Raw genomic sequence first — 16,321 nt, 5'->3', positions numbered from 1 at the left:
GCCCTCTCTTCCATGGAACTTGACCCCTATATTGGGGTTAGGAGAATGCACAAGGGAAGGGTTAGGGTTAGAGAAACGAGGTGTCCTGGCATGGTTCTTATGGTTGGAAAGTGTTTGGCATGGGCAGAGCTGATGAGCTGTGCCGAAAAATGTACTGAACGACGGCTTTTTCAAATTCGCCCTTTCTTCCATAGAACTTGACCCCTATACTGGGGTTAGGGGAATGCACCAGGGTAGGGTTAGGTTCAGAGAAACAAGGTGTCCGGGCATATTTTTGAAGGTTGGAATGTTTTTGGCATGGGCAGAGATGATGAGCTGTGCAGAAAATCTACTCAAGGAGGGCTTTTTCTAATTCGCCCTCTCTTCCATGGAACTTGACCCCTACAGAAGGGTTACGGGAATGCACCAGGGTAGGGTTAGGGTCAGGGAAACGAGGTGTCCTGGCATGGTTCTGATGGTTGGAACGTGTTTGGCATGGGCAGAGCTGATGAGTTGTGCAGAAAAATCTACTCAAGGAGGGCTTTTTCAAAATCGCCCTCTCTTCCATGGAACTTGACCCCTGTAGAAGGGTTACGGGAATGCACCAGGGTAGGGTTAGGGTCAGGGAAACGAGGTGTCCTGGCATGGTTCTGATGGTTGGAATGTGTTTAGCATGGGCAGAGACGATGAGCTGTGCCGAAAAAGGCGCTCAACGAGGGCTTTTTCGAATTCGCTCTCTCTTCCATGGAACTTGACCCCTATAGTAGGTTTAGGGGAATGCACCAGGGTAGGGTTAGGGTTAGAGAAACGAGGCGTTCTGGCATGGTTCTGATGGTTGGAATGTGTTTAGCATGGGCAGAGATGATGAGCTGTGCAGAAAAAGCTGCTCAAGGAGGGGTTTTTCAAAATCGCCCTCTTTTCCATGGAACTTAAGCTCTATATTAGGGTTAGGGGAATGCACCAGGGTAGGGTTAGGGTTAGAGAAACAAGGTGTCCTGGCATATTTTTGGTGGTTGGAATGTGTTTAGCATGGGCAGAGCTGTTATGCTGTGCGGAAAAAGCTACTCAAGGCGGGCTTTTTCAAAATTGCCCTCTTTTCCATGGAAGCTGACCCCTACATTAGGGTTAGGGGAGTGCCCCAGGGAAGGGTTATGGTTAGAAAAACGAGGTGTCCCGGCCTGGTTCTGATGGTTGGAACGTGTTTAGTATGGGCAGAGATGATGAGCTGTGCAGAAAAAGGCGCTCAATGAGGGCTTTTTCGAATTCGCCCTCTCTTCCATGGAACTTGACCCCTATAGAAGGGTAGGGGAATGCACCAGGGTAGGGTTAGGGTTAGAGAAACGAGGTGTCCTAGCATGGGTCTGATGGTTGGAACGTGTTTAACATGTGCAGAGATGATGAGCTGTGCAGAAAAAGCTACTCAAGGAGGGCTTTTTCAAAATCGCCCTCTTTTCCATGGAACTTGACCCCAGGGTTAGGGGAGTGCCCCAGGGTAGGGTTAGGGATAGAGAAACGAGGTGTCCCGGCCAGTTTCTGATGGTTGGAACGTGTTTAGCATGGGCAGAGATGATGAGCTGTGCAGAAAACGCTACTCTAGGAGTGCTTTTTCAAAATCGCCCTCTTTTCCATGGAACTTGACCCCTATATTAGTGTTAGGGGAATGCACCAGGGTAGCGTTAGGACAGTGGTGGCGAACCTATGACATGCTTGCCATAGCGGGCAGTCACCCCAGCAGTCGAGTATTGGGTGACAGTGTGCTTGCGCACGCACACACACACAATGCTTGCACTGGCTGTGAGTTGTTTTTTCTAAACTAAAACCTCAGTTTTCAGGTTTTGTTGCAGTGTTGGGACTTTGCGACAAATAAGTGGGTTTTGGGTTGCCGTTTGGGCATTCGGTCTCTACAAGGTTGGCCGCCACTGGAGTAAACCATGCAAGCATTTGAGCCACCCTGCTTTGCCCAGCAAGTGGAAGGGCTGGCTTCCTGTGCCTGCTGCTCCAAGTCACCCATCATTCCCATCCAAAGGACAGGAAGAATGCTGGAGGGGAGTCTCTGCAGGAGGGGAGGATGGGCTTCGTGCTCGCCAAGTGTTCCCTCCGTGTTTTGCAGAGAAATGAGGCAGACGTGCGAGAAGAAACATGTCTGGCGCAATCGATCTAGCCCAAGTCCCCAGTTTTCCTCTTCAGATATTATGGAAAACGAGCAGGACTGGTGTGGGGAGTGAGACAGAGGGATCCAAACCGCCTGCTCAGCTTCCTGCATGGGATTTCCGGTCGCCTTAAGCACTTCGTTCGACACACGGCCAAGCCACCAGCTGCACTGCGCAATGGCAACCTCAGTTTGCGCCAGCTGGTTTTTGTTGCACCTTGGTGTAGAACACAGCAGCCCGAAGAGCTTTTGGCCACTGACGGGCGTCTCTGGCAATGCCATCAGCTTGCCCAAGCTGCCATCCATGTTATGATGCAAGCGTTACACACACAACCCCGAAGCCAAACGTAACACTCACCGGCAGGTTAATGGCGCAGTTGTGCTCACACAAGGCCTGCACAACTTCCGTGAAGCCTTTGTTGACCGCGATGTACAGGGCCGTGCACTTGGAGTTGTTCAAGAGGTCCGCGTTGGCGCCTTTGCTGACCAGCATGCGGGCGATCTCGGCTTGGTTCCTGGAGGGCAGAAGGTGGGAACACCAAAAGGAAACCCTTGTGAATCACAGACTTTCCCTCTGGTTGCCATAACTGACAAACTGTGTGCTACTCAAGGACCAAAGGACTCAGTGCAATTGCACACACTTTGGATCTGGTCAAGTCACGGGTTCAGTCACCAGAATCGCCCACCGTTCAGCACCAAAGTTCAACAAAAACCTATTTTCAAGCCCTGGTTTATTGGATCGTCCGAACCCAATCAAGATAACAAACCACGGTGAACAACCCATCGTTCACGACCCAGCAGCAAACAAAAGAGTCTCTTCATGGCTTCTTCCTGGTTAACAAGCCATGGCCTGCTAGTGCAGCGGGGTTCGGACAGCAGGAGAACCTGCCCTGCAGGTACGGCCCACACTCAACCCCTCATGTAGGGGTTCGCAGGCTGTCTGAACCCAGTCCTTGACTGGGGGCTGCTCTGCAGGGTTGCTCCTGAACCCTGGAGAAGCTGGGACTGTCGCCAAGTGAAGGCCCTGCCCCTGTGCTCCTGCGTCCAGGATCACGTACCCAAAAGCCGCGTAATGAAGGGCCGTGTCCCCTTCTTCGTCACGCAGGTTAATGTTGGCATGTGCCTGCAGCAAGATCTTGACCACTTCCACCTGGCCCAGGTAGCAGGCCACCTGCAAGGCTGTTCTGCCCTGGTTTTTGACATCTACCTGTTGAGAAAACCGAGTATCACTGAATCGGCCAGGTATCTCACATCCATAAATGTCATTTAACTAATGGTACATCCAATTAATTTGAGAATCCATGCCCTTTCTTGCAAGCTGAAATCGTCCTTTTTTGCTATGGTTTAATCTGTATCACTGGACTACAACTCCATCAACCCCAACCAGCAAGGTCAGGGATGATGGAACTACCCACATTAAAGATCCCTTGCATGTTTCAGCCCTAAAGGGAACCGTCTGGGGATCCTTGCAGCCCAAAGGTCAGATTTCAGCTTGGAGAAGCGTCTGGAGGCTGCATCCTAAGGGCAAGTGACGCCAAAAGCAGAAGTGAAATAGTTTCTTGGACCAAGAGAAGAAGAGAGCGGAGCAGCTTTTCAGCGGGGCTTTCCCACTTTCTACATGTTGAATGGTCTGCTCAGGCCTTTGCCAGCTGGCTGAAATTCCACAAGGCAGAATATAAATGCAAATAACCTTTCGAAAGCCTCTCTCCTCAGTCCCCTGGACTTGCCTTGTCTGGGTATTTCTGAACCAGGTCCCAGACTTTTGGGATGCTCCCATGTGCAGCTTCTACGACCAGGCGGCCAGGGTTGTCGGACTCCATCTTCTGGGAAAGCAGTCTTCCAAGCACGGACAGCAGCGTGCCTGTTGGGAGAAAACGGAGAACGGAAATGGATTCCGGGTGTCACCGCAGCACGCATCGGGGCCCGTTGAGGCGCTCTGTTTGAGCAGGGCAGCCAGGCAAGACTGGGACCGATCGTCCTATTTTGGGAATTTAGTGTGAGTTTCTGAGGCAGTGTCAGGGCTCCCTCTGCTGGCCAGAGCCAGAGTAGCAGCCTTGGTGTTTGCAGGACTAAAGCCCACGGTCAGCTGTGGCCACCTGGCTGTTGCGAGCACCACCTGGGAGCCCTGAGGGAGCCGCTCTGCAAGAACCGGCTCTTCCCTCCAGTTGATGCTTTGGCAATGAAGTTCTCGGATGCTGTTTGAGCTCCCTGCGCCTTCTGGAAGCTGCCTGTTGCCTTGCTTCTGGACCCTGCCTGGCTTCCCTGTCTACCTCCACTCCACTCCACTCCCAGGTACCGCTTCTCCTTGGCATGTCTCTCTGGCTTTTGACTTCTGACCAGCTTTGACTGCTCTCTGCTCTTCGGACTGGCCTACCTCACACTTCAGTTACTTGCCTCGGCCTCTGGGCTGCCTGACCATGATTTTGAACAGGTCTGTGTAGCATTCTGAGTGCCTGGATCCTGGTGCTCTGGCCTGAGACACAGCTGTCCATATCCCAGACAGTGCCAGTCCACTCCCAGCCCGGACCACATTGCTTGCTTGTGGTCCCATGGACTTTGGAGTCCATGCAATTGTGCAATGCACTGCTTATTCCGCACCTTTCATTCAACGCTTGGCTCTGCTCCTGAGCTCTTGCCCTTTCAGATTCCCAGTTTGTAGCCAGCTGCCCAAAGCTATAGTGCCTGTGTGCACAGACTTTCCATTTCCTCACCACCACTGAGCTGCAGAGCCCTTCATTCCCAGAGCTACCGGAATGTTGCTGAACATTCCATGCCGTCACACCAATTTAGCAATAGAGTGCAGAGGACGGGCTTCCATACATGCCCCTCACTTTTAGATTCTTTAGCGTCCTCAGTGGTCATTAGGTTGGCATCCTCCTCCCTCTGGTGCGCCGTCAGACAGGCAGGGTTGAAAGTCCAGGACTGGCCTGCGAAAGACACCCGCAAGTCTCCATCGCCAAACACTTTGATCACCTTGCCAACATGGCCCAGGATCTGCCGAAGGAAAGGGAGAATCACCTCAGAAGTGAGGGGGAGGATGAAATCGCCTTCTTTAATTCGGCCTGAAGGCAGACAAGGGTGAGCTGCCCCGCGGTGCTACAGTGTGAAACGTGAAGCGGCCGGCGGATGCCCTCTTTCAGGACACTCCATCCCATGTCCTCTCGCTTGTGCCCCCCTCAGAATCCTGGCCCACTGAGCATGTGCTGTCTTGCTTGGACGGGAGTTTGCAAAACTCAGCCCTCCTCAAGCCTCCCTCTCGCAGTGAATGGGTTTGGCAACATACGAATTTGGAAGGGGAATTTGTTCGCTATTAATATGCAGAATCCCAAGACAGAAAACCTTAACAGAAAAAAAAGCCCAGTACTGCAAAGGAAGCATCAAAATGCTCTTTCTCAGAAAACATGTGACATTGGATGGGCCCTGCTTCTTTTTTAATAGCCCATGACAGCAACTCAGGGGTGGAAGAGGCTGCAGAGCATGGATGCGTGAAGAGCAAAGTTACTCAGGCTGCATGCGCACAAGACAAGGACAGAACATGGCCAGTAAACCTGTCCAGAGGTCTAAAAAGTCTCACATCAGATTCCACAAATCAGAATATATTGGCACATAAATTCACGCACATGTCTCTGAAGGAGAACTCTGACTTTGGTTTTTTGATAAGGTTAAGAGATGGGAGAGGAGTTTGTAGAACTGACTTATCTAAGGTGGCAAAACTAAGAACGCTGTTACAGAACACAGTGGGATGAACTCCTGAATATACGAGGACAAGCCTGAATGGTAAATATTTTCCTTTTTTTCCACCCAGACGGCACCTCCTTGCTCTCAGGAATGTCGCAGTGATGTTTGCTCATTTCTTCTGTGTGGAGTAAATCAGACTTGAAAATTGCAAAACAGAAAAGCATCTTTCCCAGCATTCTCCTCTTTGTCCCCTGGCTTAGCTGTTTGCTTCCACGAAGGAGCTCGGACAAATGTCCAAGCTCGGACACAGTCTTTCTAAAGAGCCCTTTGGCTCTGTCTTAGCTGAGAGCGAGCTACTCCAGAGAGCAAAGGGTTCTGCCAAAAATCCTCCCTTGATATCTACCTTGCCCACAAGAGTCTTCTTGCATCTCCTTGCAAGTCAATCAGTGAATGGCCACCGTTGGCTGGGCTTCAAACATGAGCCCTGTTTCGCTTTGCTTTTAAGTTCGCTGCACGGCATTTAAATTCAAATTCACTCCAGAGGAAAAGAACAAAGGAAGCACAGATTCGAGGTCTTAAATTGGTGCACTGTCCCGAAATAAAACTGTAACTCACCGGGGTCATTTCGTCAGTCCATTCCCCATGGCCAGCTTGAAACTGTTTGACTCTTTCCACATCATCTATCACCCGGACCACGTCATCCACCCAAAACATGTTCAGCTATAAGAAAAAGAAAAGCAGAATCTTTTTGGGGGGTGCACGAAAGGGAAGAGATAGCAGAAAGGCAATTTGTTATCAGAACAGCTAAATTGATGAAGGGTTAACTTCTACGGGGAAGGAGTCATCAAAATGCCAGATGTGACTACTTTTAAAAATGATGAAAATTAGTGAACGCTCAAAATTTGGCGATCTGTCAGCATTTAATGTGAGTGCCAACCAACCTCCAATGGGTTTTGGTGTTGGCTTTGTTTCGTGAGAATGCCACGGAATTGACTGAACAATAAAATAGAATGTTTTGAAAAGAAAGGAACCGAAGCTGCTGGCTTACACCAGGTGAAACTATTTCTCTCTCTGGCTTTCCAGGGTGGTGCAGAAATTGGACCTTATCACCTGCAAAATGATCTTTTAGCCCGGGCATGATAGTGTTTGAATCTGAGAATTTCTGCACACAAAATAGATCTCCCACAGACAAATCCGCCAAGCTTCAATTCACTCAGGTTCCCATTTTCCCCTTATTAAATTTGGTCCCATCCTGTTTTCCATACCCGATTGCGAATCCTTTTTGTTCTGTGCAAAAATTCGCTTGTACTTTTGTGCCTCTTTTTCATCATGGGAAGATGTTTATTTCCACTTTTTTACTACACGCATTTCCTCCCAGTAAATTCAATTGTTTTTGTGTGCATTTTCTAAGATGTAAACATTTTTATGTGCTTTTTCAGATATATGCAGTTTTTATACATTTGCCTTGCAGTCTGCATTGCGAAATTTCCAGCAAGGATGGATGTTCAGGTCTGGTTCCTGCTTAGATGTGGAAAGTGTGGATTTGTTCTTTGCACTGAAATGCCTCACCCTTGAGCAATAGCCACTCCTCAATGTGGGAGCCCTCCTTGAAGGAGGGCCTTCTCTGTGGTGGCACCCTGATTGTGGAATGCACTCCCCAGAGAAGTTCGCCTGGCACCAACACTTTTTTCTTTCTGGTACCAGGCCAAACCCTTTTTTATTCTCCGGTTATCTGAATGTTTAACTGGCTGGACTGGGAGGACCAGACTAGGCACGTGGGCAGGTTCGACACTTCTGCTTTCGGACCCAGTGGATGAGCCGTGCACACCTTCGTCAGAGCACCAGGGTGAAACGTCCACCGTGTGTCGTTGCTGAACTGGACTCTCACGTCTCCTCTGTCTGTGATCCGGTGCACGGTTCCTGTTTGGCCAATGAACTTCCGAGGATGTGCAGGAGAGGAAGAGGAGGGGCGTGGAGCCGAGGGGATTCCAAGGGAAGCGGGCAAGGGGAGAGAAAAATGAAAGGCTGTCACTTGAAAGCAAGAAAAGGACACCCTGGCCTTCCCCTCTTCCCCACAGTGGCCACCCGGACGCTACAACCAACGGCATGCGCAGATGTGAGCCCCAGAAGGGTCTGTTTGTGTGAACAGGTTCCTTCCACTCTCCAGGTGCCTGCCTTGCTCCCCAGAGGGAACCTGGAGAATGTTGTTTTGGGAATATTGACAGTCAGGCCATGGATCTACCGCATCAGCAAGCACTGGATCCGGCTCCTACCTCGGCCATTTTTGGGTTCCAGCCCCCGTGTCCCTCTTGCATCTCTCGTAAGATGTCGATGTCCAGAAGGCACTTCACCTTGTCCCCGTGCTGGAACGGGTGTCTCTCCGTGCTCTCCTTTTTCTGCAGCTCAGCGGGTTTACCTGAGGAAGCGGGCAGGGAGGTAATGAATGTGGTTTGCTTTTTGGAAATATACAGATGTGAAAAAGTTTCGGTGCGAAACGGAGGGCTTTTGGGAAGGCGAGACGGATGACCAAGGAAACCCCCCTGGCAAAAGGCAGGATAGAAATGCAATCAGGCCTGAACAAACAGGGTGTTCGTTGGGTTGTTGTGAGGCTAAAATGAAGAGGAAAGGGTTTCTGTAAGCTGCTTTGGGTTTCATGAAGGAATACGGGGTATGATGTAACTACAATCAAGTTTGTCAGTTATCTGAGTCATCGGCAAAAAGCTCACTTTAGCTGACAGCAAAAGGGGAGAAAGAAAGGGAAGAAATGACTGCAGGCAATAACTTTCAGATTCTTCTCTCCCGCTAGCACGAAAGCTGCAAGATCCTGTTGTAGAGGCAGGGAAAACGACGCTTCTCCAGCTACCAAAAGGAGAAGGACCCCCCAGTTTCCGTTCTGGGAGGTGCTGCAGCCCAGCACGAAAACGCCAGCTTTGAATGCGGAAAAGCTCCAGTTCAATACTTCAGCGGGGAGAGCCCACTACCGTTCTGTTCCATTCGCTGTACGTCTTAGTCAGCGATCCAAAGCTAATGAGGATGGTCAGTCCTTAATCAGACGGTTGGGAGGGTCCCCAGTGAAGGCCTGTTTCTCCCACGTCGATAGGACAGGACATCCGAGTTGCAGGCGCTTTAAGGAGCCAAGCTTAAGCTCCTTAGGAGCTCTCCGTGGTGCTGAAACTATTTTGGGAGCGCTCCTCTGAAGCTGAGACCAAGACCTGAGCGAATTTACCACCCACCAGCATTACAGCCACTACGCTCACCTATTTTTCTCCCCCTAAGATCGTTCAGACATCTGTTCACTTCGGCTTCTCCCCCTTAGCGTTTTGGCTGCAAAAACTGTGGCCCTCAAGACTTTGCACAACGGAAATACGCTTTCCTTTGAGAATCCAAAAGTAGCATTTAAAAAAAGCAGATTCCGCAACCATCCCTGATTTAAGTTCCTCCCCCAAATTGCTCATTTGAAAAGCCCCATTGTAAACCATACCCAGGTGCAAGTTCTACTGCACGGAGTCGATGTGTACCTAATTTGGGGAGATGCTCCTTGTAGTAAAACCCCCCGGATGCTTCTGCAATGCACTTCAGGTCCACTTTTCCTTTGTGCCCGACTCGGTACACGTTCGTGGTGCCATCTGCCCACGTGACGCTGGCCACGCTCCTCCCGGTCTCCACATCCCAACCACGGATGTCGACCACTCTCCCAGTCTTGCCTTCACCACCTGTCATTGAGGAAGAGAAACAAGCTGTGGGAAGAACTCTTTGTGAAACAGGAACAAGGGCATAAAACACAGAAACAGCAAGTCTGAAGGGTCCTCCCGGGCCATCTAGTCTCACCCCGGCTCCAGCCGGCTCCGCTCACGACATGCCCACCATGTGCATGTCCAGCCTATTCTTGAACACCCGCACCGAAGGGGCCTCCACGACCTCTCGCGGAATGTGCAGACTTCACACCCAGAAAGCACATTGACTGCCTGCTCAGCACCTGGGCAAGGGTGCTATGGAGACACACAAGTGGTGCATTCAATGGGGCCGGGAACATGTCCACCCACGGATGGACGTAGAACGTGGGTGTTCCAGGCAAAACTCACCTTCAACCCTGGAGCTGCATTTTCATATTTTTTTCTCATGAAGGGCACAATTCTGACCAGCTAGGCAGCAAGTGCACCCTCCCTCCAGCCTCACGGCTGTGCCACAGCTTTGCGGCTGGACGTCCGAGCACAGAACTGGGGGTCTGAAGGTGTCTGAGTGGGCAGAAGAAAGGGCACGAGGCCAGATGCCTTCTACATGCCTTCAACTGGGTGCTCCCAGCTCGCCCACCTGTTTGAGTCTTCCAGTAGCCTCTTTCTTCATGCGGAGTGGCCGAAGCTGTGAAACCATCTAGCTCAGAGGTTGGCAACCTTTACCACTCAAAGAGCCATTTGGACCCGTTTCCCACACAGAAGAAAACACCGGGAGCCGCAAAACCCTTTTGACATCTAAGATGCAGATAACACTGCATAGATCGTTTTTTACCTTAATGCTATGTACATCTTCATTAGGATTTAGCTGCAGCTCTTGTTCAGTCACTAAAAACTGTTATTTTTAATCTTACTTTATAAACTAGTAGGACTCCTTTCATATATTTTTATATTGTTATTTTTGTATTTTATGTTGTGAGCCGCCCCGAGGCTTCGGTGGATGGGGCGGCATAGAAATGTTTAAATAAATAAATAAATAAAATATTTTGAATAGGAGAACAGCTTCCTGAAGAGTCAAAGTCAGTGCTAAAGGGCTGTATGCATTAAACAGCAAACCCCATAAGTTCGTCAGCAGTAAAAGCAAATGACTCTACCCACGTATCATTAAACGTTTGGTTTTCTTCAGAAACTTTTCTTTTCTTAGATTTATCCACGGTTGGCCTGGGGTGTGTGGGGAGCTCAGTAAATCGGCACAGGTCCGCAGATTGGAGGCTGTGCCAGAGATATAGGTGTGTTTAGTGACTGGTTAGCAGATCAACAGTCAAGTGCTGTGAATTGTGACAGGTCCCAAGCGCAGCTTTTAACATTCCGATGAAGGAGATTGCATCGGGACAAAGAGAACCCTTTCAGCAGCGTTCCGTTTCGTGGAACATGAGAGCCTGCAGGAAGCGGGTTCCACTCTTTCCCTGCACGACAGCAGCGCTGCCTTCCTGAGAGGAGCTTCGAGCAGATCGGCGGCTGTGCTGGCCCGTGTTTTGGGCGACGGAGCCGCAGCAGAGGGGTTCAAGAGCCACGTGTGGCTCCGGAGCTGCGGGTTGCCGACCCCTGGCCTAGCTGAACACCCTGAAAAAGGCAGGGAAGGAATCTGCCCAAATCTTGCAGGAGGAGATTTGAAGGCTGGCAACGGGCACGGAGGTTGGCGTCCGGTTCTGCGGACCAGCACAGTGCCTCCAGTCCCGTCTGATGCCAAAATAAAAATGTTTTAATAAATAATAAATAATAAAATCACAAATGCCAGCGATCCAACCTCTTTCCTGCCTTCTTCTCCACTGCCACTCGGCCTTCGCAGAAATGCCCATTGCTCTGCTTCTTGAAGCTCTGACTTTCACGTGTGATGGATTCTAAAAGGGCACCTGCTACCTCGAACTTGCTGAGAGTTTCATTAGGAAATACCTCTCAGAAAATGCATTTTTTCGAATGGGGGGTGAAGGGAGGGAAGGAGGGAGGGACACAAGCTGAGGTGAGCATTCTTCCCAGACAGGTTGCTGGGGGTTTAAGGTGGCTTATTCACTGCCGTCGGCAGAGCATGGCCTTCGTGGATTTTAGCAGCCACAAAGCCTGAAAGATTAGAATGGAGTGCAGGAAAAAGGGCACCAGGTAGAGGCCACATCCTCTGACCGGAGGCTGAGATGCAAAGGTCAAGAGCGCAGCTTGTCAGACACAGCGGTTGCCTCTAATCTGTCACGCCTGCTCTGCTCGGCCCCGGGAGAGGCGCCGATACTGCCGCACATGGGAGACCCGTTCAGGCTGGCTGCTTTGCAGAGAAGAGCCCCCGGCTGTGGCAAGGGCTGGAGCCGGCCTTCCTCACCTGCAGCAATGGCCTTCTCAGCCGGACCGCCCCACAGAGACACGTGAAAGGGGGACAGATTTATTTATTTTACTGAATTTCTTCCAAAGAACCCAGTGTGGCTTATACAATTCTCTTCCCGCTGGAGGAGGATAGATGCTGGAGAGTTAAGGGTTAATGCAGCTCCCCACCGTATCTTTTTTGGCATTGCCAAAAAAGACCTAAAACTTCTTCCATTGTTGGGGGGTGATTTGAGTCCGGCTGCATATAACGGACGCATTTGTGTTCTTTGGGATGATTTGGCTGAGAAAGGAATTGGCCAGCTTCGCTTCCAAGGAATATAAACAGAAGCTAGAAATTATGGCGAAATGGACACAGATAGGAATAAATCGCCACATGTGAATCGGAAGGCTCAGTTCTGGGACCTGAAACATTTACATGCCTAGAAACACCCCCAACAAGAGAGTCCCTAAGCTTGGCAGACCAGTCTTTCTCGATGTGACATGCTCCACTGACCGTGTTGGCTGGAGATAATGGTAATTATAGCCCAACACATCCAGGGGACATCAGGCTGGGCTCAGCTTTGTTGACTGCATTCACACAAGACAATAACCCCCACTCAAGGGGGACAGGACAGTTCCTAAAATTCCTAGAGCAATTCTTGGGTTGCCTCGAGGGTGAAACTTGTCTGTAGCTTGTGAGCTGAACTATGTGGTTAGCAATATTATTATTATTATTATTATTATTATTATTATTATTATTATTATTATTAGAACATTTCTATGCCGCCCCTTGCCGAAGCCTCGGGGCGGCTTACAAACACAATAAAATACAATAAAATACAAAAATAACAATATAAAATTAAAATCCCCCAGTACAGTCCTTGCTGGACTGACCCACTGCAGAAAGAGGGAGAATTGGATGCCTGAATGTTCTCTCCAGGCAGGGAGCACGTGCAAGGGAGAAACGTTCAAGTCCAGGCTTTTCCCAAGGACATGCTCCTTAATTTCTCTTTTAAGGAGAGCTTCATTTGGTTATCAAAGGGTAGTTGAGCTATTTATTTATTGCTTTTATAGACTGTCCATCTACTGGCGTCTCGGGATGGTTTACCAGAACCCCACTGAGTGGTTTGCCCTGTGATTTTGGCTGCACTCGAAGACAGATGGAAGTTCCTCCACGGTGAGCACTCACGTTCTCTCGCACCAGGTTATAGGGGATGGACTTTCTCCTCCGCTGGGAAGGAGTGCGGAAATGCCTCTCGATGCCCTCCCCTCCACCCACTTCACAGTGAGGGAATTTTGTAGAAGAGATTCCTTACCATCCTGGTTACCCCATTCCCAGTCGGGGCCGCGAACCACTTTCGCACCCTGGAAGGTCCCCTTTAATGCGATGCGGTTCAAGTTCTGCCGTGGACTCACGGTGACTCTACAAGAGGGGAGGGAACAGAGAGTAAGTGACACCTTTTAACTCAAGTGGTCTATCCATAAATTACTTCCCTGCCCCGTATCACAGGATCAATGAATAGAAGCCCCGGAAGGGGCCAAGAAGGCCACCAGGTCCGGCCGCCTGCTTGGCACAGGACTCCGCTCAAGCCACCCCTCCCAGGTGGCTGTCCAGGTGCATCCTGGACGCCTCCAGTGTGGGAGAGCCCACTGGCTCCACTGCTGCACTGATCCAACAGTCAGGAAGTCCCAGCTCCCTAGCCATTATTCCATGCCCAGCACTCGGGAATGATGGAGAAGAGATCCTGGCCTTTCTCTGTGGCGCAGCCCCTCAGGTGAAAAGTACTATCTCCATTCCTCCATTTTCTGCAAGCTAAACATGCCCAGTTCTTTCCGCTGCACCTCAAAAAGCTTTGCTTTCCATCCCTGGATCGCCCTTGCTGTCCTCCTCTGAACCCTTCCCACCTTGTCTGCATCCTGCTTCAACTTAGGTGCCCAGAACTGGAGTCTAATAAAAGTCTCTGGACAGCTTACAAAAAGCAAATTAATCCTCTTCTTCTCCCCTTTGTACCTTCACAACAACCTTGCGAGGCAGGGGAGTTTGAGAGTCAGTGACTGCTCCAAAGACGCCTACTGAACTTCTGGAAACCCGGATTTCCCCGTCTCAGCCCAACACTGACTTCTCCTTACAGTTTTGTTTCAGAGGCGATGCTCCATTCAGATTAAGTCACACGAGTGTTAGTATTGCATAGCAAAATTATGATCACTATTTCTTGCACAGATAGGCATGCAGCCAGAGCACCTCAGCATTAGATTCTGGTACATAAGAATTACACATGCAGGATTCCCCATCAATGTCAGGCGCCTGAGGTCCGTGTTACCGCCAGTCCAAGGATACAGGAATCTGCCTTAACCGAGGTCATGCATTCCAGTGGTCCATCAAATCACAGCCTTGTCTGCAGCAGGGCTAGGCAGCCCAAGGCAGCTCATCAGACGTGGGCTTCGACTCTCAGCAACCCTGCCCATTGGTCACGCTGAGAAGGGTGTCAAGCAGCTGTCCAAAACATCTGGAGACCCACCTTCTGCCCAGCTCCCATCAGCAGCACTAACTCTCCAGGGCTGCTAGACAGATGCATTCCTAGATTTACCAGAAGCCAGAAATCAAACCTTTCTGCACAGCGTAAACTGTACGCCGTTGCTGGAAACATGGGTCATTTTATCATCTGAACCCAGCTGAGACAGACAAACCACGGCGAACAACCCACAACTCAACCTGATAATCCATGGCTTCTCTTCATGGTTAAGAAGCCATGTTTGTTTGTGCAGTTGGGTCCACACAACTCAATAACCCAACTCCCGAGTACTGGCTGCTGTCTGAATGCAGCTGATGCAGATTAAATGGAGAAACAGTCTAACCTGGCAGGCAACTCCTCTGTCTCTTCCCACTGAGCCAAAGCTCTCCCCTAATTTCTACAGCTAAGAAAGAAACCTAATGGAAAGCAGCTTTTAAAAAGTGTTTTAAATTGTGGGATTCATAAAGTAAAACCCTCACCATTTTATCAATAAAATCTGTGACAGCAACTATTTTTAAATACACCGTTGTACAGGAAGCATTCATAATGCTGAGACCCAAAAATCAAGACACTGAAAATCAAGAGCTAAATTCAAGAGCTAAAAATACGACCTACTAACATTCATCAGTCAAAGGCACGCCTACTTGCCTACTGAGGCAAAGAACGCACACCGTACCCACATTATAGTGAAGGTGGGATTCGACGTCTGGTTGAAGGAACTCCCAATGCCCATAACGCTCACAGCGATTCCTCATGCGGTGCTTTTTCCGCCCCGTCCAAAGGTTTTCCCCAACACAAGCCTTCCGCTGGTCCCCGAGGCAAGGCTGACGGAGGATCCGAGGCTATCCGAGGCTCCTGCTTGTGCGCTGGGGGGGGTATCCAGCTGTGATCCCCAAGCCCATGTCTGTCCGCACCTGGCTGCTCTTTGACAGAGCACCGGGACGCCGCGATGGGTGCAGGAAAGGCAGCATTATCCGCAAGCGCTGTATTTTGCCCACCTGGAACCGTGCGCAACGGCAGGTGCAAGCCTGGGCCAGAAAGCCCTTCCACACATCAGGAGGATGGGTGCCCTCTCACATCCTGCAGAACTAGCTCCTTCGCTGCCTGTGCCTGGGCTGGTGTGTGCCTGATGGGTCTTAGGAAAGCGGGAGCAGATTTATTTACACACATGCCAGGCTAATCAGAGGCTTTTCATAATCCAGACGGGAAGGCGATGCTTGAAGGGCAGGGACTCTTCGAAGGGCAACCCAGTTCCACGCTCGTTTCCGAGGAACTAAGTGCAAGGAAGAGACACTTAACTGCTGGGGGTATGGAAGGAAAGCGCCACAGTTCCACAACCATAACTCCAGTCCTGCAACAATGCGACGGATCCTGCCTCCGAGGAACTCACCTCTGTGAGTTATTTCCACAACGACCTTGTAAGGTAGGTCAAGCCGACTGCTTACCCAGTGACCTTTGTGGCAGCTGGGAAAGTAGAATTTGGATCCCTGGTGTCTTAGTCCATTTATTTTGCTGGGTGCCAAACAGGTGTGCTTGGAGATACTTATAGCATTAGCCCGCTACTGAATCTGATTGAGCCGTTCTTCAGTAAGTCCAAAAGCGGATGTGAACAGCCGGACCCTCAGCCTGGGACCTGTCTCTGAGCCTTCTGGGCTGGGGATCTCCCCCTCAAGGACCTTCCACTCGCTCCCCCCCTTTCCCCCAACCATGGATTGTTCCCTATTTTCCTAGCATTGCTGCAATTTCTCTTCCCCGTTTTGGCGGATGGAAATGCCTCTCTCCATGTCAGTCCCCATGCCAGGGGGCTGTGTATCCACTCTGGGTTTTGGACTGAACTCAAGGAGTTAGCCCTCATTCTGAACCTGTTTTGGGGACAGGGAGCTCCTTGCAAGAGTGGTTAACACTGCTCAATCTATTATTTTTATTTTTTGCTTTTGGTTGCAGCCACTTTGCTTTTGCCCAGGATGCACCCTGCCAAACAT

General features: G+C 50.3%; 1 protein-coding gene across 1 annotated transcript in view; it reads right to left on the bottom strand.

Annotated features, from left to right (window-relative positions):
• The window catches only part of MIB2 (MIB E3 ubiquitin protein ligase 2), a 58,149-nt gene that overhangs the window by 12,510 nt on the left and 29,318 nt on the right, over positions 1–16,321 (bottom strand). The window contains exons 4-12 of the mRNA XM_044445398.1: positions 13,143–13,249; positions 9,325–9,519; positions 8,080–8,222; positions 7,635–7,742; positions 6,422–6,526; positions 4,960–5,122; positions 3,856–3,989; positions 3,187–3,335; positions 2,487–2,643 (exon numbers count right to left, since the gene is read on the bottom strand). Of these exons, the coding sequence (XP_044301333.1) occupies positions 2,487–2,643; positions 3,187–3,335; positions 3,856–3,989; positions 4,960–5,122; positions 6,422–6,526; positions 7,635–7,742; positions 8,080–8,222; positions 9,325–9,519; positions 13,143–13,249 (1,261 nt within the window). The remainder of the gene's footprint in view (positions 1–2,486; positions 2,644–3,186; positions 3,336–3,855; positions 3,990–4,959; positions 5,123–6,421; positions 6,527–7,634; positions 7,743–8,079; positions 8,223–9,324; positions 9,520–13,142; positions 13,250–16,321) is intronic.

This window comes from Varanus komodoensis, unplaced genomic scaffold (assembly GCF_004798865.1).
Source record: "Varanus komodoensis strain SLA01 unplaced genomic scaffold, ASM479886v1 scaffold48, whole genome shotgun sequence".
In the NCBI taxonomy this organism is placed as follows: Eukaryota; Metazoa; Chordata; class Lepidosauria; order Squamata; family Varanidae; genus Varanus; species Varanus komodoensis.
The sequence above is the reverse complement of the archived record's forward strand: the minus strand, read 5'-3'. Positions and strand labels throughout refer to the sequence as shown.